General features: G+C 42.7%; 1 protein-coding gene across 1 annotated transcript in view; it reads left to right on the forward strand.

The window, feature by feature from the left end:
• Positions 1-2,292: 2,292 nt before the first annotated feature.
• Positions 2,293-20,251, forward strand: part of hdac7a (histone deacetylase 7a) — a 55,055-nt gene continuing 37,096 nt past the window's right edge. The window contains exons 1-2 of the mRNA XM_061075261.1: positions 2,293-2,456; positions 19,234-19,302. Coding sequence (XP_060931244.1) covers positions 2,438-2,456; positions 19,234-19,302 — 88 coding nt within the window. The 5' untranslated portion in view covers positions 2,293-2,437. The remainder of the gene's footprint in view (positions 2,457-19,233; positions 19,303-20,251) is intronic.

Here is a 20,251-nt window from a genome sequence, read left to right on the forward strand (position 1 = left end):
GCCGAAACCGGTGTCAATGTGCAGAAAAACATGTGATCACCTCGATGCGATCTATGTTACGTCCTGCCTCAGCCCGCTGGGCCAGCCCTCACCTGAACGCTCCAGAGACTTCTGTGATATTGTGAACACGTCTGAGCAGTTGTTCGTAACAAAGTCAAATTCAGGAGAACGTCTGCACCCAATAGTCTGGAAATTCTCTGGAATTTGTATCTGACAATAGCGAACAGAGCGATCAAGTTTTTGCTGCTCGAGGCCGCCGCACTTTGAAACGCTCGACTGGACTCAGACAAATTACCGCTCCACTTATATCGTTGAGTTTTTATTGTTTTTCTTTTTTTTTTTTATCTCTGATTTGACCAATGTCCTTTTAGTCAACTGCTTTGTCTAATTTTTTATTTTTTTGGGGGGGGGGGTACTTCTTTCTGGCAAGCACTTTGTCATATTGTTAGGGAAAGTGCTATATAAACAAAAAAATGTATAATTATTATTATTATTATTCCCAGCTACTGTGGAGCTGTCGATTATACGGACTCTTACACAGCTCCATAAATGCAAATCGTGAATATATAAGATATTGGGTTTAGAATAGCAGTAAACTGTAGTGAAAACAAACCGTGAAATCGCTTCATAAACTAAATGCACTTGTAGACTTGACATGCAACCTACCTCTTAACCAGCTGACACAGAGCTTCTTCATATCTCAGCCTCATTTATACAGTGATTTTTAATGGCAGGTCGACATCGGCTGTCTTGGCTGAAATATGCTGCCTGACCAGTTCACTTCGGTCCAGTTCACTTCTCACGGCATGAGAAATCAGCAGCTGATTGTGCTTTTGCACTTCAGTAGAATAAGTTTGACTTCCAGCACAGAGCAGCCATACATTTATACAACTGAACAACAACAACATATTGATCAACCCCCTTCAACAGATTATTAGAGTCAGCTTGTGTGCAGCTTGTTCTCTTCAACAACTGCTTAATCAGTTCCTCCTTATGCACTCTCTCATACACACAAACACACATAAACACACACACACACTGGCGCACACACACAGGGGTTGACCCGGAGGGGAGGAAATTGAATTAGTGGGGTGTAATGCAGCTCCTTGTGTGTGTAATCAGAGCAGGCTTAGAATACAGGGCCATTGTAAGTCAGAGTGGTCGGAGCCCGGAGAGCCAGCGACCACAGGGGGAAGCTGCCCTTATCACCAGATATGATTACAGCCGAGGGAATGTGTGTGTATGTGTTTGTGCGGTTGGTGAGATTCATGTGGGAGTCATGGCTGACTGATTGCATGGAGAATGCGTGTCCATACATGCCTGCGATTTCACACAAGTAAATGCGATGGGAAGAATAAACACCTACGATTAATTCAAAATGCAACGTTGCATTTTTAAATCAGAAACTTTTGTTAAAAAGGGCAACGTGTAATACAGAAAAGCAGTTTGCTTTCATGTACATCTGATGCTGCAGCTCCAAATAGAACACCAGCACTTCTGACACTAACTGCTCACATCTTTCTTGTTTGTGGGGTTTTTATATCCGGTGGTAACAAAAAGAAAAGCCTTTTTTTTCCCTGTTCATTGCTTCCACTGTGATTGTTCGGCGCAGGCTGCAGGCTGTGTGTTTTCCATGGTGGATGTCATTGTTTTTCTGTCTGTTAATTATTTTTGTGCTGGTATTTTGCCTGCTCCTGATATAGTGTTTCCTGCAATTGTCTTTTTTTTCTACCAGGCTGGCTGCGTCTGGAAGTGAGCCAAGCGGTCCCTCCTACCTTTAAAATGCACACACACACACACGCACACACACACACACACACACGCACGCACGCACGCACGCACGCACGCACGCACGCACACACACACACACACACACACACACACACACACACACACACACACACACACACACACCATTCTCTCTGCTCTCCCTTCCTCCTCTTGGCACTTGGGAGAAAACACTAGAAGTCAGTGATATGGCAAACCAACTGTGTGTGTGTGTGTGTGTGTGTGTGTGTGTGTGTGTGTGTGTGTGTGTGTGTGTGTGTGTGTGTGTGTGTGTGTGTGTGTGTGTGTGTGTGTGTGTGTGTGTGTGTGTGTGTGCGCGTGTTTGTGTGTGTGAGAGGGAGAGAGAGAGTCCCCCAGTCAGATCTTAGGGGTTAATCTCTCTCTCACTCTCTCTCTCTCTCTCTCTCTCTCTCTCTCTCTCTTTACCTCGGCCTCTCCCTCCCTCCCTCCCTCTGTTGCCTTTTGTTGCGGCCCCTCACTTTCTCAACAGTTGGACAGAGGGAACTGATACTGTGCCTGTGCCTGTGTATGTATGTGTGTGTGTATGTGTGTATGTGTGTGTGCAGTCTGGGTGTCGTCCTCATCGCCCTCTCTCTCTCTGGACAGGACTGTATGTGAACATGACTGACAGGACCCTCTAACATGCTGGATGTTCACACCACAGACTGGTAAGGCGGCTCTCTGCTTGGGAAAAGTTGTCCTGCTTGGGGTGTGTGAGAATGCCACTGTGTGTGTGTGTGTGTGTGTGTGTGTGTGTGTGTGTGTGTGTGTGTGTGTGTGTGTGTGTGTGTGTGTGTGTGCGTGTGTTTGTGTGTGTGTGTGTGAAATCAGCAATGCAACAGGTTAGTTGTCAGTGTGGCTTTTGTCCTGTGAGCTCACGTGTCATGTTTTCAGGATGTGGAAACATGTAAAGATGTGATCCGCTTCATGGAGAAGGGCTCCCTGTCCCATTTGCAGCCGTCCTCCTGTTCCCCCGCTCCCCCGTTCCACTTCTCCTCCTTATCCCCCCTCTCTCTCTCTCCCTCTCTGCCTGGTCAGAGTTTCTCAAGTTACCGACTTCCTCCTGTTGTTATGAGCCCTGTGGTTTCTCCCAGTGCTCCGAGGGCGCTCCCACGCTCTCCCAAAGAGAAAGAAAGGAAGGAAAACAGCGATAACCATTTCAGAGCCACAAAAGAAGTGGGAGACACATGCTTGGGTTCTTTGCCCCACATCTCCTCCCGGCATCTACACGCACGCCTTTGTCCCTTTAACACTGAGCCACTCGGACAAATGTGTCTCCCCTTCTGCACGTCTGGTTGCCGACACTTTTTGTTGTTTTCTGGACAAAGCATTTCTCTCCCAAGGTGGTGGGGCGGCCGAGTTGGTGAGAAAATTGGAAACAGAGCCACCCACAGTGGAAGTGAGTCAGCCCAGCATTTAGTGGTGTGTTGACTTTGGAGAAGTCAGGGATTGGGGGGTGTCGGCGGTGGTGGGGACAGATGAAGTTGTCAGAAACTAACGGGGGGGGGGGGAACAGTGAGTGACAATTTGTTTCGTGTTTTCTGCCGAGGGTCCATGAAAGGAAACCCTGCCAAGTGGCAGCTGAGTTGCACAGCTGACATTAAAGCAGAGAAGAAGAGATTGACGGAGGGGAAAGGATGAGGAGAGGTAGAAGCCAGCGGCTGTTTATAAAGGGAGGGAGCGGCTTGTGTCCATCTGGGACAAACCCAAGTGCTGAGAGCTTCTCCACCCTCATCCCAAACATCTCTCTCCTTCCTCTCCTTCTGTCTTTCTTGTCGTCTTTCTGGTGCTCCTTCACAAGCCGCAAATCACATTCAACCTGTTGCATTTGTTCGTATTCACAGACGCATGCATACTTTGATTTTATTTCATTCCTTATTTTTTACTGTATATTCTTCTCCTGACAGTCTCTGTTTGTCTCACTCTTTCCTCTTCTCTCTGGGCCCACCACTCCCCCTGTATCTGCCACAATGACACACAACACAGGTTTTTGATCTGTGTGGCCTTCAACCTTTTGTTGCACGCTTCCTGTACAAATAGTCTCACTTCAGCTGCTAGTGTGAACTCCCATAATCCCACTGACATGCAGCTAAGTGATGGTGCTGTCATACATTGGGAGAATGCAGCCTCAGGGTGATTTGTATCCTGGTTTGTTGGGAGAATGGAAGAGGAAACTGTAGGCAGTGGTGGAGGAAGTATTCAAACATTTTATTTAAGACAAAAATATGCCGTAAGAGTAAAAGTACCACATTCACTTTCCTACTTGAGTAAAAGTAATTCAGTACTTGCTTTGAAAAATACTTTAATTATTAAAAACAGAAGTACCTGTGTTTCTTAGTAACCAGTGATGCTGCTGCTACAGGAGGCGGGATCTAATGTAACCTGCCTGCTCTGATTGGATCAACGAATTCTCCTCTCCTTATTGATTACTTTTAAAAACATTTAACACAACGTGAACGTTTAACACAAAGTATTGTAAAAAGCCAGTGGAGTAGAAAGAACAGATATTTGCTGATTTATGTAGTGGAGCAAATGTGAATCTAAAAATAAATATTTTTTACTTGCAGTTCAGTGGCTGATATTAACAAGAAGGCAGTCACCAAATGCTGATGTAATATTCTAGAGGAGAGATGAACACCAATGGATTAAATAAGCAACAGAGCAGAGAGCACATAATAAAAAATATTCTTAAATTAGATGTACTATGCTGTGCTACAAGCTACTAACTCCTCCTCTTCATCATTATCCTTTCACTTCGTCATTTATTTATTTCTGAAAATTATTTTCAGCCAGAACTCCAAAAATACATGAATAAAACTGAGACACAAAGCCTCACCGGCCTCTTTAACTGTCTCCCCTGTTGTCTAGCCTGTCTGGCCACCCTCCTCCTTCTCCTCCTCCTCCTCCTCTTCCCCTTCCCTCGCTCCCTGCCTTCCTCCCTCTGCGCTGCCTGTGTATTCAGCGATAAGGGGACAGCGACGGTAGCACTTCCTTTTCACCACAGGAAGCAGGAAGTGTTGATTTCCACTGCAGCCGATTTGGGCAAACTCTGCATTCGGCCTCTTAGGGATCCCTTTTTTTATGCAAGCAGCACACACAAATACATGGATACAGACCAGCATGTTTGTGTGTGTGTGCATGTGTGTGTGTGTGTGTGTGTGTGTGTCCTGTGTCTGCTCACAATGACCCCCCTATACATGTGCTACCTGGTGCTTTTCATGGGAAACCACCTGGGAAGTCGTCCCCTCTGTGTTTCTCTGACCTCAGGGTTGGCTCACAGGTCAGAGGACGATTGGCTAATTACTCCTCTAATCACAGCAAATGTTTTCTCATCGTCCACTTTGACCGCACAGACAGGGGTGGCGCTGTTGAGCCTAAAAAAACACCCATTCATCAGCTAATGGATTCCAGTGTTGCTGTGGGATGGGAGGGTTCGTGAGAGAAAAAGAGAGGCCGGGGACAAAAAAGGAAAAGATCCATCTTTCTTCTTCTAGTCCAGAATTTGTTATAATGATGGTGCTGGTTTATATCTGTGGTTTTCACATTAGCACTGCCGGAGGTGTGACATCATCAAAACATCTTTTATAAATTTGCTGTAATCATGTCTTTATTCTCATGGCCGAGAGCACAGCATGAGTACAGAGACAATTACACTTCCATTCAGGAAAATGTGTAATATATTCAGATGTATCTTGGAACCGTCTGTTCCAAGATATATGAGATTCTACTATCGCATTTGACACGTGGTGAGAAAAACAAGTTCAGTTTTGGTGGATGTGTCATTGCTGAAGAGCGAAGATAATGTGAAAGAAAACAGCTCAAGGAGGAAAGAAACAAACGTTCATCTAAACACACTTTATGTCCTTTCTTAATAATGTTGGTGGGTTTAGAAAAAGTCAATAATCACAAACCCTTAATGTATGTTACAAGGATATTCTCAGATCTTGAAATCATCTCTCCTCTATTCACTGGTTACAAGAGAAAGAGCAGAAATTAAATTGACGTCCCCAAATCCACTGACCCCTCAGTTCTGCTGACCAATCACTGGTCTCCATTCTATGCAACCAGTTAAAAACCAAGATTATGGACAATCAGCTGTCATTGGTCCCGATTTGTGGAATAGTCTGTCACAATAGGAACAGGTCTCTTTTCTGTAACCTTCAATTGGTAATAATGAAGACATGACCAACCACAATCTAGTTTTTATTGGTTCACTGCATCACATGGGTTCTGTGTAACGTGAAATAATTCCTCTGGTATCTTACAGTATCTTGTTCTTATTTGATTGAAATTGAAATCATTTTGCATATATTTCCAAATAATAACATCTGTTTTTAAAATGTATTTAAAAAATGTATGACTTGTTTTTAAATATCTGTGTGGATTTGCGACACTTTATTCTGCAGACCATGTGACCACTTATATCCCTGCTCACGCTCAGTGGTCTCTGAATCAAATTAAAGTTGTCCAATATTTTTATTTTGTAGTTCTTGAATTCAGTTCATAGAAAAGAGTGAAAACAACTAACTGCCATCAATATTTTACTTGTGGTTTTCCAGTGACGACCAACTGTCGCATATGAAAAAATTGTGTTGGTTAAGTATGTTTATGACGAAGGCTGGAAGTGTTGAGTGGGACCAGAAAGAGGTGCAGAGAGAAGAAAGGATAGATCGAAAATTCAAGTGACACCTGTGAGTGTGATGGAGCAGTTTGGACGGAGGGAAAGCGAAGTGGCCAGACTAAAACTAAGATGTTACACGGGGAGATTTGGGCGAAAGATGTGAGCCTCAACTCTGAGAGGGTCAGAGGTCAAGAGGGGTGAGGAGCTCAGACCGAGCCCAGCAGCTCTACTTAGAACAGGATATCCTGCGAGGAAAAGCCATCTGTCTCTCTTTCTCCTCCTCGCTCCGTCTCTTAAATCTCCACAGAGGGCACGGCGGAGAGCAGAGGTGTAACCTTTCACTGAAAACACCAGAGAAAACACGAGTTCCTGATAGAGAAGCTTCACCCCATAAATCGTCGGTAATCGAGATAGGCTGCAGCCATGCGCGTCTCAAACGGAGAGTGAGGTGCTTCCGAGTCTGTGATGAGCTGGAGGCGGCTTTTTGTCCTAAAGTTCACCTCACTGTCACATATCTTCACCAGACAGATGGTGTTTGAACATTATGAAAAATGCACCTTCTATTTTAATCACACTCCAGCTTCAACTTGACATCAGCCCACTGAGGCCTGGACAAACACTGTCATCCAGCTGTGGATTCAAAAATCATATTTAACACTCAACTGCAATTAGTGTCATCCCTAAATGTTTTAGCTTGTAGGGTCAGCTCCTTTCCACGGCTGCCTGTCCTGCTGAAGTGTCTTTGAGCAAGGCACTGTAGCCCGTCTGCTCGGGGCAGCTGTAGTGTGTGTTGATGTGTTTGTGTACTTTGTGGGGCATTGAAGGACACACAAACCCTCTCTGTCAAATAATGAAACAAAGATGCCAGAAACTGCAAGAAAATAGTCTTTTAGTTTTATCAAGGCAGAGGACGGGCGTATGGTGTAAAACTACCTGAAATACAAGACTTGGTTTAGTTCATGTGACAGCGAACGTCGTTGTCTCACTCTGGCACATCAGTGAACCAATCTTTTTTTTCCAAGCCCCCAACACCGTTCATTAGATCACCTGGGTCCGTTTTCTCAAGTGCAAACATACTTGAAATTTTATTTTGAAAAATGCCCTCATCTCCTCACATAGATGTTGACATTATGACAGAAAACAAACTGATTAAACAGAGAAAGATCATATTTTTAGATTTGCTTGATTTTTTTGCCAGTAATGGGCCAATCATAGGAGGGTGATTTAAATCTTCATACAAATAAGGTTTTAATTTGATCGTTACAGGTTAGTTAATCTCCTGGTTGGACTTTGACCTCCCATACTTACCATCGTTGGCTTGTTTACATCCTGCCTGGTCGTCTGAGGACAAGGTTCTCTGCCCATTAAAGTCTCAGCTCTCAGCATTCACTTTAGTGATTACTGTGTTGTTGTACCTAAGAAAATAAACGCCATTAATCAGAATGATCCTTTAAGCAGCTGACCTGAAGTAGCGATCAAGTTGATACTGCCAGAGAAACACAAAAAAGTCTCAGACAACAGGTTTTGCTTATTTAACACACGCTGCAATTATATCTGTTTAAAAATTCTGATGACAGGTTACTGAAGCCAGTCCAGTAAACATGCGACCTGTGAGTCCGTGAGATTTTGTTTACACGCCCTGCTTCACGTGTAATTGGGAATCCTGAAGGTAAACAAAGGGACACAGGTTGCCACCATGGTTTGGACCAAAGGCTTCATCGTTACCACTGAGTTTTAGTTTGAAAATGGCATTTTCAAAACAAAACAATCTTAGCCCAAACAAGTGTTTTGGCTCCGTATCAGTTTTAATCCCTGCACATACCAACGCCTGTTGAATCAGCGAATGGCTATGTCATGACAAAAAAAGAAAAAGATTCTATCAGCAACCGTTTGTAAGTGTCTGTTTTAGCGCTTCTAAATCTCTAAAGTAGTTTGGAGGCCAGGAGAATCTGTCTGAGGATTTATTCATTTTCAAATGAAAACATAGTAATGTGGATGTAGCCAAAGCTCGAAGTCCGTAGGTGGGACAGCATCTGACAAATGTGCAGACATATGCACCCTGATGAAGATCTATGGTTAAAGCAGATCAGGGCTTGTTTTACTTCCTTGGACACGAGTGTTACTTTTTCTCCATCCACATTATACTCAATGAATGTCCGACCTCCCTCATCAGCTCAACATGTCTGGTAAACAAACTCCAGCCCACTAATGTTTCCCTCTTGTGAGAAGCTTTATGTTTCCCCTCTTGCAACAGTTTAGCCAAAATAGTCATTATCCCCTCCATGCATGCAATCATATACTCAGTCTCATATTCTCACATTGGAGCGGACTCTTAAGTGGGTGATATTTTCCGTATGGGAACTTCTTCTTTTTTTCCGACCGATGGTTTATGGTGACACAAGTGAGAGAGAGAGAGAGAGAGACAGAGAATGAGAGAGAACGGTTGAAAGCGAGAGATGGGGTACGAGTGTGGAGCTATTTTTGGCCTGTCTGGGTGTTTCTACTCACACACATACACACACACATACACACACACACACACACACTCACGCTTCTTATGCTTGTTGTTGTTCAGAATGGTGGGTGTTAAAAGGGTGAGTTTTGATTTGACTCTACGCTTTGAGGGTTCCTGTGTGCGTGGGTGCATTCTTATGTTTGTGCGTTTTTGCGTGTGTGCTGTTGATATTACTGGGATTTTCCTGTGGTTGCTATGGTTTCTCGTCGTGTTTTGAACAACTTGCCATTAACTCCGAAAATCCGTAGGGTGTTAGGGATTCTCAGCCCGTCATTACACACTCCGCCTGTGTCGTCGCTGGAACTGACCTCAGTTCACATTCAAATGTCGTAAAGAGGCTGTAATTCATTCCGATACGACCATTATCTCCGGCTTTGCTGTGGTGTTTCTGCACCACACGTCCCAGAGATCCTCCGGCAGCTCATCAGTTTCTTGGCGCGACTGAAATGTGTTGGATTTTTTTTATTTCTACAGAGAAGTTTCCAATAAGATAATTCAATTTCATTTGAACATTTATATTGTATGACTCATTGGTAGATGTGTATATTGCAGACCATAAATCAAAATTCTAGGTGGCCTTGAAAAAAAAAAAGTCTTTATTCATAACCTCTCAACACTGGTTAGTGCTGAGTGCACACATGACACTGTTGCTCCGTTGTAGAAAATGTCCGTCAGCGGATCCATTGTGTTTCTGTGGACTGCACATGTCACCAAGGCCAGTGTTTCAGTCACTCGCTGTGTCTTTGCTTTTCACACCTACACACACACGCACACACACACACCTACACACACTCACACACACACACAAACACTGGAGACTTTTTGAACATGCAACGTGTGCAGTCTGTAAGGGAATGAATGTCTTGTTTCCATTTGTGTTTGCTCAGTAACTTGGTATTTTATGTTCACAATGCGTCAGTAACACTAAATCCCAGCGTGACCTTTACCAGTCAGAGCTTCATTTAAAAACACTGACATGTATCAGTGATTTCATAAAAAAGCACAAGTGATGAACACAACTGATACCAGAAAAAAAAGAAAATCTTTGTTTGAGGTTCTTATGTGATTTACGTACTTTTTAAGGCTGGTCATCAAAATACAGAACAGGTAGAAATATTTTGATGTAAATGTAAATTAATTCAGGCTGCAACTAATAATCATCTTCAACATTGATTAATTTGGTTATTTTCTCAATGTATTTGTTCATGGTAATTATTTTGAATGGATGAACATATTTGAGTAAATGATTATTACTGCCATAAAAATATTTATGATTCATTCTTCTTCATTTTAACAATAAATCCGATGACTGTAAATGAAAGAGGTGGTGATAATGGAACTAGAGAACAATGCAGCTCTCTGTAGCTCTGTGGTTTGCTCAGATTATTTCCTCATTCACATCTTTAGCACTGACTCTTCCTAGTGTTATTTCCACATGATCAGATCAGACTTGTCCTTCCAGACTTCATCAACCTATCTGCATGTGTTCATGTAGTAAAAACATCAGCCAACAAAATTACTGTCACTCTGGATTTTATTTTGTTTGGACACATCAGTAGATTAGATTGGAATCACATTTTAAGAATTAGACTTCCAAAAATCAATGTGGATCCAATCAATTAAAATAAAACATGTCTGAAGAAGGCTTAAGAAAGTGTTTTTATAGAATTGTCTTAGACGTGCAAAGAAACCAAATTATGTGTTTATGAAACATTTGTATCTTTTATCTTTAAAAAAAAAACATTTCGTCAGCCATTGATAAATTGAGTCGTCCAAAAAAGAGAAAAAAAGCCGGTGTCTACAGATTATAGAAATGGCCCATAAGATATTGATAAATTGATAATTTGGGTTGTCTTTTTATCATAGACAAATTGTAAGAAATGTGATGCCTTCAATCCTAATCCTAATGTTATTGCAGATGTTATTGTTGCCACATAAATGAAACATTTCTGGCCCATAAATACCTGTTATGTGTTCAAGCAGATGCCAAAACAATAGACTCTAGTGTTAACTGTGTTTGTAGTCACTGTGTTCCGTTTTTGTAGGTCAGCGCTGCAGCTTCGACTTCAATGAGTTCATTCTCTGGAAGCGAAATGTGTAATTTTCTACAATCGCAGCATTCTGCTCATTCAGTTCTTTAAATACCCCCCCGTAGCCTCCACCTTATCTGGCATGAAGCAGCAGGAGAATCACACAGTTTGAGTGCCTACGTGCTGATGAGCAAGTTTCTGTGCGTGCGTGTCTCATGACTATCAACTGACCGTCCACAAGACCCAGGCAGACTGTCGAAAGAATCTGTCCAACATTAGAAAAAAGGTTATTTGCTGTAGGATGCTGCAGCTGTAAAATGTTCTGCTGCTGAGATTGTTGGCGAGGAGACCTTTTCGAAAGGAAAAGTTTGAGTTTGAGTACCACACCCTGAGACTCTCTCTCTCTCTCTCTCTCTCTCTCTCTCTCTCTCTCTCTCTCTCTCTCTCTCTCTCTCTCACACACCAGCACACATGAATACAAAGTACATAAACACACACACACACGCACATGCTCGCGTGCATTCATGAATATCCGCAAGCGCAAAAAAATAAAAACACACAAATAGAGCACCCTCGCTTTTTCCTCCCAAATATTTTCCAGCCTTATTATTTTTATCCTCTTTGTTCTTATGTTTATTCAGCCCACTAAAGATAATAAGCCCTACCCCCCCCCCCCACCCATCTCCCCTCCTCATATTACTCTCTGCCTTCATCTTCATCTCACCCTGGAGTCCCCACTCCTCCTCCTCCTACTTCTCCTTCCTTCTTGGCTTTTCCTTTTTTTCCCATCATCCTCCTCTGTTTCTCCCCCTCTCCTCCACTCCTTCCTTTTTTCTTCTCATGCAGCATTCCTCACATTCCTGTTGGCTTCTTAAGGGGAAGGACCCCACTGGCAGACCAAGGCCAAACATTATTACAGTGCTCTCAGCCTCTCTCCCTCTCTCCCTCTCTCCCTCTCTCCCTCCCGCTCTCTCTGTTTCTCTCATCCCTTCTCCTGTCTTCTTGGCCTCTCTTCCTCTCTGTTTGACTCCTCGTATTCTCTTCCCAACCTTCTTCTATATTCTTCCACAGCTAATTTATCTTTCTAACCCCTTCCCTTCTTCTTTCACTCCCTCATTCCTTCTCTCTAAAACCTCTATCCCCTCTAATTCCTTTTCACAGATAGCGGCTGTATGCTTGCGCTTTAACTGTGTTAAGACAGCTTACTGAGACCGCTGTTTCATAATTAGTGGAAATAAGGGTCATACCCCGCTCTGTTACGTAAAAGAGGCTCATTCATGTTTATACAAGAGCATCGGCTGTGTTTTCTAACTACGCCATACTGTCCGCACATGGGAGATAAAGTATCAGACACACTAATGGAAAAGGCTCAGCGCTCAGCACACACACACTCAACCAGCCAGGCTGTGCTCTTCATGAAGTGACTACATGTTCTGAGAATGCGTGTGTCTCTGAATGCACCATAAACTAACCTATAATAGGTTCAATATTTGGCTCCACAGACACATATGAAAGAAATATTTGGGCTCAGGTTCCACACCCAGCTGTGGTCACTCGACACAAAAAAGACAAAATACAGACTCCTGCCTTGTGCGTTCTGATTGTGTCAATTTGCACTCGTGTATTTGAACTGGTTTTGTTCTTCAGTCACTTCTTGTGTGGATTGTTGTGTTGCAGCAGGAGCACGTCTCTGCAGGTGGGAGGCGGTCATGTAGCACACGACCACATCCTGCTCTATAAAGTTCTGAAGAAAAAAAATCTACATACAGTACCTCACACGGACTGTTTTTAACTTTAAGCAAAACTTGACTTCTAAAGTTTGACTGGAAATAGTAAAGAAAAAATGCTTTTTGATTCTAACATTTCTGCACTGAAGCAGCATACTCGGACTGCATTGCCTATCTTACTTAAAACAGACCAAAACTTAAACTAAAGGAATTCTTAAAGGTTAATCAATCTTGCAGTCATATGAAGGGGCTTGGGGGAAGGTGGGTGTGTTTGTATGCATATAGACACCATATGTGCATATAGTGTATGCATGGATATGTTGTTGTTTGTTGTGTGTGTCTATGTATCCATATGTGTAGTCAAGCAAGGCTATGGTACTGCTGCAGATCATGAAAATTTGTCTAATACTAATAATGCTTCATTTTTGTAGATTTAAAAGCCTTTATAGGGATGAGCATTGAAATGAGAATTTGTTACAAATAGTGAGGTGCATTGGATTATTGTGAGTCATTAGTAGTCATTAATTTGTATAAATATTATATTATTAGCATTTTGCAGTTACTTGCGATACGATATACTGTATTTTATTGTCCCCGTATAGAAATGTATCTAAATACTTTAACTTGTGGACACCACGTTGACGCTTATAGAAAAACACATTCAGTTTTAGAAATTTGAAGATTAAAAATAAACTGATATAAGCCCCATCTCTGTTAAAGAAAGCTACTTTAAAATAACAGTTGTTTGTGGAGAAGACCAACTGACCAGGGCCAGGCTGTGTGTGTGTGTGTGTGTGTCTGTATTCAACTTTCCCTGTGGGCGGTTGCTTGCTGCACTGCTTCTCTGTCACACTGTGGTTTTGTTATTTTCAGCTTGAAACCGGATGTGATTCAGACTGCATGGTAGATTGTGTAATTGAATGGACACACCACATACAACACACACGTGCACAGACAGTCTCACACACACACATATAAAATTGCACACATACACACACAGGCACACTGACATGTAGTTCTTCACACCCACACACTGAGGGTTTCTGGGAAGGGTGCTGGGTTCCCCCCTGTTCTCAGAGGCACCGAGGGTGAGCGAGCGGCCGCTGCAGGGCCGCCAGCAGAAGACAAACTCACGCTTCTAGGTTTCAGTATCGGTCTGAAACATCAGGTGTTGACCGAGCTGACGCTGAGAACAGAAAACACAAACTGGCTCGGTGGAAAATAAAAGGACCGTTAAAAAAAAGGGGAAAAACACTGACAAGTGCTGGTGAAACTCTTAAGAAATGTCAGTTTCTGCCTCAAATCGAAAAGAATAATACTATGCAAATAGAGTTAATTTTAGAAAATGTTTTGAAAATGGTTTATTGGGAGGTGAAAACCTTAATTAATCGACATTTTGGGAAAGTTTTGTGTTGAAGTATAATAAAAAAAATTCGGATGTTCAGAGAATTTAACTTAGCAGAAATTGATGGATTTATGAATAAACAGAGAACGGTGTAATTACTTGTATCGTGCTGACATCACTTCACGGTAGGGCATGTGATTGCAGGGATGGACGTGAAGCGAGTGGCTACAGATATGATTCTAGGAAACCTTCGGACGTGTGAAACTGACAGATTGATCCTGTGGTGCGTCACATATAACGTTTGCGCTTACACAGACAGGAAGCTTTGTTTCCTGCTTTTCTGACAACATGAATAGCTTCTTATTTGTGCCTGCAAAGACAGAAAGTGGTAAAGAATAAAACAGATCATAAATTAATCTTTAATAATAATAATCTGTAACATTCAAAACATTTTCTCTGACCTCCCCAACACTAAGGACAATGTCTCTAATGACTCACCCTTCATTAACGTTATGTTGGTGAAGGCTTCTTAAACTTTTACCACATTTTACAACTAGAGTGACACTCTAGGGCGCATACCTCCACCAAGGCCCAAACATCCCCTGAAACTCTATCAAGCTGCATCAAATTCCACACCCTCAGAGTTATCACCTCCCTAAATGTGGCTCCTTTTTTAATCAAGATCCATGAATTATTCACTTGGAAATTAGGGAATATTTGAAAGAAAGTGTTTAAAAAAAATCCTGGATCTGCACCATTATTTTTTCTGGGTTCTTTCTTTATCCATTTTGCATCCTTCCACCAGGTTTCTGGTTCTGTTGGTAAAATCTTCGTACTTATTTTCAGACAAAGCTCCGCCCTATAAATTGTCAGTTCCTTTACTACTCTGCACATATGATATAAAGTTATGAACTCTTTATTCATTGTATTAAATTTACTGTGTTTTCCACAATAATTAACTGCCAGCAACTGTCAAGTAAATGACTGTAAACACATGTGCAGTAAGGTTTCCTGATAAATGTGGCAGTAGTGATAAATCCACTGTAAAATGTAATTGTGATAATGTCATTTGGAACTGTGAAAACACACAACACTTAACGTACAGCTCTAAATAAGATTAGATCTGGGTAAATGTCTGCAGGATTAATATGTTTCTCATGATCAGTGTGCTCAGGGATTGTGCGCACACTGCACCATGGTTACAGATGTCACAATGCTTTTCCATACAGTAGAATCCTCCACTCGGAGCTGTGAGCATCACCATCTGGTTTTCCACATTTAATCAAACGCTTTTCCAAACCCTTGTTTTCCATACACGACATGCCGGACACGCTCTGGTTCATACAAACTGCAGAGTAGGAGCTCTGGGCTGTTCCTGTGACGGCTGCTGCTCTCCTCTCTCTCACCAAAACATCCTCTGCTACATTTAAAACTGATCCGCTCATCAAAAGGCCGAAAAATGTCCTGCACAGACTTTACTCACTAACAATACTACAGGAGAACATGGGTGTGTGTGGTTTCATAACAGACTTGGTTAGATTCTATCGTGATTTAATCTTTAATCCTACAGTACATGTGCAAAACTGCGAAATAAGTGCAGTTTTAATCTCATTACAACTCCACATAGCTTAGGTCATACAGTGAATTGTACAACCCTCACTGCACCTATATATATATATATCTCAATATATATTTATCACTCGTGTTTTTTAATTCAACTGTTCAATAATCATTTGAGACCAGTTTCAATATCAAATATGTGCATTACTGTTTTACAGTTCTTTGTGTTTATATTGTATCTTTACTTACGTATTACCTTGACTAAGTTTGCTGCTGTAACACGGTAAATTAGATTGTATTGTCGTGTCTTGTCTTTTGTGTCGTGTCTCTTTTCCTCGTGTCGTATCATATTATATTGTTTTGTGCTGTGTCTGCTGTGATCTTGACGTATGGTATCGTATCTTATTTAAACTGCACTAGTGAGTTAAGCTTTCAACACAATCTGCTCAAAAGTACAGAATGATGTTGTTGTTAGTTCCACTGTAGCTTCTCTGGATATTGTCCTTAGTGAGAAGCCTTTCGACAGACTTTCTCCTGCTGCACCAAAGGATGTGAAAATGTTGTTTTTACAAGTCATTTCTCAGTTTTACACGGTCAGGTCCTCCGGTGTGGTCGTCAGTGAGACTGTGAGTTTTTTTCTGATTGTGAAACATAATTGAAAGTGTTTAACGGAATTGATTCCAAAAGTGAGATCACATTTCAAAGTTCCTGGGAAATTACTGCTACACAAACTGTAACTCATATTATTAGTCAACTGGGTGTGTAACAAGCAAACGTCTGGCAATTTATTTCTCCTGTTGATCTAAATCTCTGAAGCCTCTTGGAATTCTGTTCAGTGATTAATTAGCTCGGCTGCACATGGAGGTTATCTTTTCATTCCTGTCTGTCTGTTAGTTAGTTAGTTAGTTTGTTTGGATTTACATGAAACTTGGTGGAATGATGCAGTGTGGGTCGTGGAAAAACCCAAATCTGTATGTATTTTATGCAGTAATATCTGGACACGATGCACACCAGCAGAAAATCATGAACTATGTTCAAGAGTTTTCTGTTTTCTGTGCCCATGTTTGTAACTTTTAACAATGCTGTTTGGTTCACTGCAGAAACCTGAACCCACATCAAGATAATCTACGTTTCTTCAATACTATTGTTCTTTGATTGGCTGTAAACTAGACATAAGCTCACTCATTCCATGGATGTATGGTCTCCTCCACCTGAGCACACAGGGAGGAACACTGACAACAAACTGTTTGTAGTTTTGGAAACACTTACATATGAAGGTTCTTTAATGTAGAATATCGCCTTAAATATTCTGCAGAGTCCAGTGAGTAAAAGTACAAGAGAAGGTGCAGCAGCATCAGAACAGGGGAGCTGGGTGATCATGGCACCACCCGACCCGGTGCAGCAGCAGAACAGGGGAGCTGGGTAATAATGGCATAACCCGACCTGGTGCAGCAGCAGAACAGGGGAGCTGGGTGATTATGGCATCACCCGACCCGGAGCAGCAGCAAAACTGGGGAGCTGGGTGATTATGGCACCACCCTGCCCAGTGCAGCAGCAGAACAGGGGAGGGTGGTGATCATGGCACCACCCTGCCCGGTGCAGCAGCAGAACAGGGGAGGGTGGTGATCATGGCACCACCCTGCCCGGTGCAGCAGCAGAACAGGGGAGGGTGGTGATCATGGCACCACCCTGCCCGGTGCAGCAGCAGAACAGGGGAGGGTGGTGATCATGGCACCACCCGACCCGGTGCAGCAGCAGCCGAACAGGGGAAGGTGGTGATCATGGCACCACCCTGCCCGGTGCAGCAGCAGTGGTGGTTGTAGGGACTTATTGACAGCAGGTGGTGCCACAGTGTAGTGAGCAGCCAATGGGAGTGAGCGACAGGCGGAGCAGGAAAACAATAGTCCTGCAGGTCCATGTGAAGTCGAGGCTATTTTTGGTGGGGCCCGCCTCACCCGCTATTTCTGTCAGCAAGTGTGTGTGCGTGCATGTGTGTGTGTGTGTGTGTGTGTGTGTGTGTGTGTGTGTGTGTGTGTGTGTGTGTGTGTGTGTGTGTGTGTGTGTGTGTGTGTGTGTGTGCGTGTGTGTGTGTGTGTGTATGTGTGTCTGTTTGTGGGGGGCAGGACTTAAGGGGCCGGACTTTCTTCTCTACAACTTGCCTGCGCTCTCTCTCGCTCTCTCTCTCTCTTTTCTTTCCTCCTCCTCTGCATCGTCTGCGCATCTCTCCATCACTCTCTCTCTGGGGCGCACACGGACTAGTTTATTGCTTTATTGCGCACACAGAGTCTTTACGGTGGATGATAGGTGGATGTATATTGCGTGCGCTTGGACTCCAGACTGCGCCAGGAGGCTTCTGCGTGTCCGCGGAGCTCTGCCGGACGAGGTAGGCAGCGGCTGGAAGTTAGAGAAACCGTCCTGAGATCCTTAAATCAGCAGCTTTTACATGGGACTTTTGAATTGATCAGTAAAGCGGCGAGGCGCTGGTTAATCACTCAACTCTTTATTCATTAATAAACTGGAGAAATCGGCACTTATAGGTATTCTGCAGCAGTTTGACAGTTTTTCCCTGTTAGGTTATCTTATCGCACTTGTAGGTTACTTACCTGACTACAGCCATACAGGCGAGTTAGTTTATTAATAAGGAAAATACAGATAAAATACAACGATGTTAGGATCTTGACAAATAGTTGAAGTCACTTGTGAATAAAAAAAAGTTTTTATTCTGGATTTAAAAGCTGCAGTAGGTGGATCACTCCTAAGACCATCAGGCGGTTTGTTCCAGAGCCAGAGTTTAATTGTCAGATATGAGGTCACTATAAAGAGAATTATAGAACTAGACTAGTATGAATGTGATCAAGTGGTTTCTAGTCATTAGCAGTAACCTTTAGCTTGGGTCCTAAAGGGGCCACAGTTTACGCAGAGGGTCCAGCATCCGTACAAGTCCAGATTCAGTGGGCTGCACTTTAAGGTGATTCCTTTTTACTGTTAGCTCTACAGCTTTGAGAAAAGACATAAATTACTGTATATACTTTGCATTTTTTTCACAACAAATTAGGAGATTACTGGCACGACAGGGGGGACTTCAGGGGCCAATCAGATATCAGCAGGGGGCCAGTGCCCCTCTGACCTGACCCTTGATCTGACCCTGCCAATGAGGCTTTTACTGCTGAGCAGATGTTGGCCAGAATCTGACCAGCAAAACACACACACACACACACACACACACACACACACACACACACACACACACACACACACACACACACACATTCATGTCTTCATCACTTCAGAGTGCATTACATTGACTAGTTTCTTTTCCTGGAGACTTACTCCCACTTTGTTTCATTTGTCTTTATTTCTTTCGGCTCCGTACTGTCATACTCTCTTCTTCATTTAGGATCTTTCTGACCAGACTTGGGTCACAAGTAAGACTTGACAGTGGCTCCTGCATCGCAGAAACACCTCAGGGTTAATGGGGGCCTTGCTATTGACATGTATAATCCAAGAGCAGAGTTTTATAAAAGGAACAAAAACATTTTCCATCCAGTTTGAAGCTCTGAGTTGACATTAGCTCATTTAACTTGCTTTCCTCATGTTTTATGGTTGTTACATTTCACTTTGTTTTGTTTTATTCTCTGTTTCTGAAGATGGAATCAGCACCTCTGAGAGCATCCTAAAGGCAGACAGACAGGACGTCATATTTCGTACTGTGGCAGGTAGGACTTTTAACACCTGAAGAAAAATATATTAAAAACCATCTCAATAAGCTGTTGGGCTGTGGGCAGGTGACATTTTGCATGTGTGTGTTAGACTTGTAAGCTATTTTCTCTGGGACATTTTTGTGGAAAAATGCTGCCAGTCTGCAGTCCAGCCCCCTCAGGACTACATCTTGTCCTCTTTACAATTTTTTTTACAGCATACACACATATTACACACTTTTAAGTGACAGAGTTTTTCCAGGGCAGCGTACGGAATGATCTAAGCTGTTTGACTCAGAGAGCTGCAGTGAAGCACAGAACAGGTGTTGGCCTAGTTGGAAAGAAGATCTAGGTCCGCAGTATTTTTCATGTGTGGGTTAAAAGTCTGGTTTTGCTGCAGGGCATATACGTAGTTGTGAGTGTGTTTAAAGAAATTTAGGCCTGCAATCGTGCCTGACAGCAAACTTCTATACGTGATATAAAGTGTTTTGTAACACATCAAGTTATTGTATTTTAAAGTTATCTAACTGTAAGTTACTGTTACAAGAATGTTAAAATCCTACAAGAGGGCCAACACACAGGGTACAGTAGGATTCACGTCATTGATTGTCTCTTTAACAAATGAGATCCACTTTTATAATAATACTTCTGACGGGTAGACTGTGATGCAGGATGTGAACTTGAGTTAACCCAAACCCTATCTTTAGAAAAATGTGATTGCAACCAAACGAGTGACTAAGATGGGCGTGACAGGATCTCTTTTATCAGAATAAACATGGTTTTTCCATCGCCACAGCAGTTACTTTGCCCGGTTAGTTCTGCCTCACACGGCAAACTTTCTTCTTTCTTCTTCGACCTGAGGTCAAAAAGTCCTCGATACACCGCTCCACACACCAGAAACAAGTCACCAGGCTGTTTCTTTGTGCCCTTAGATTAGCATTCTCCACTGTGAAGCATGCCTGTGTGA

Source organism: Limanda limanda, chromosome 7, assembly GCF_963576545.1.
Source record: "Limanda limanda chromosome 7, fLimLim1.1, whole genome shotgun sequence".
Taxonomy (NCBI): Eukaryota; Metazoa; Chordata; class Actinopteri; order Pleuronectiformes; family Pleuronectidae; genus Limanda; species Limanda limanda.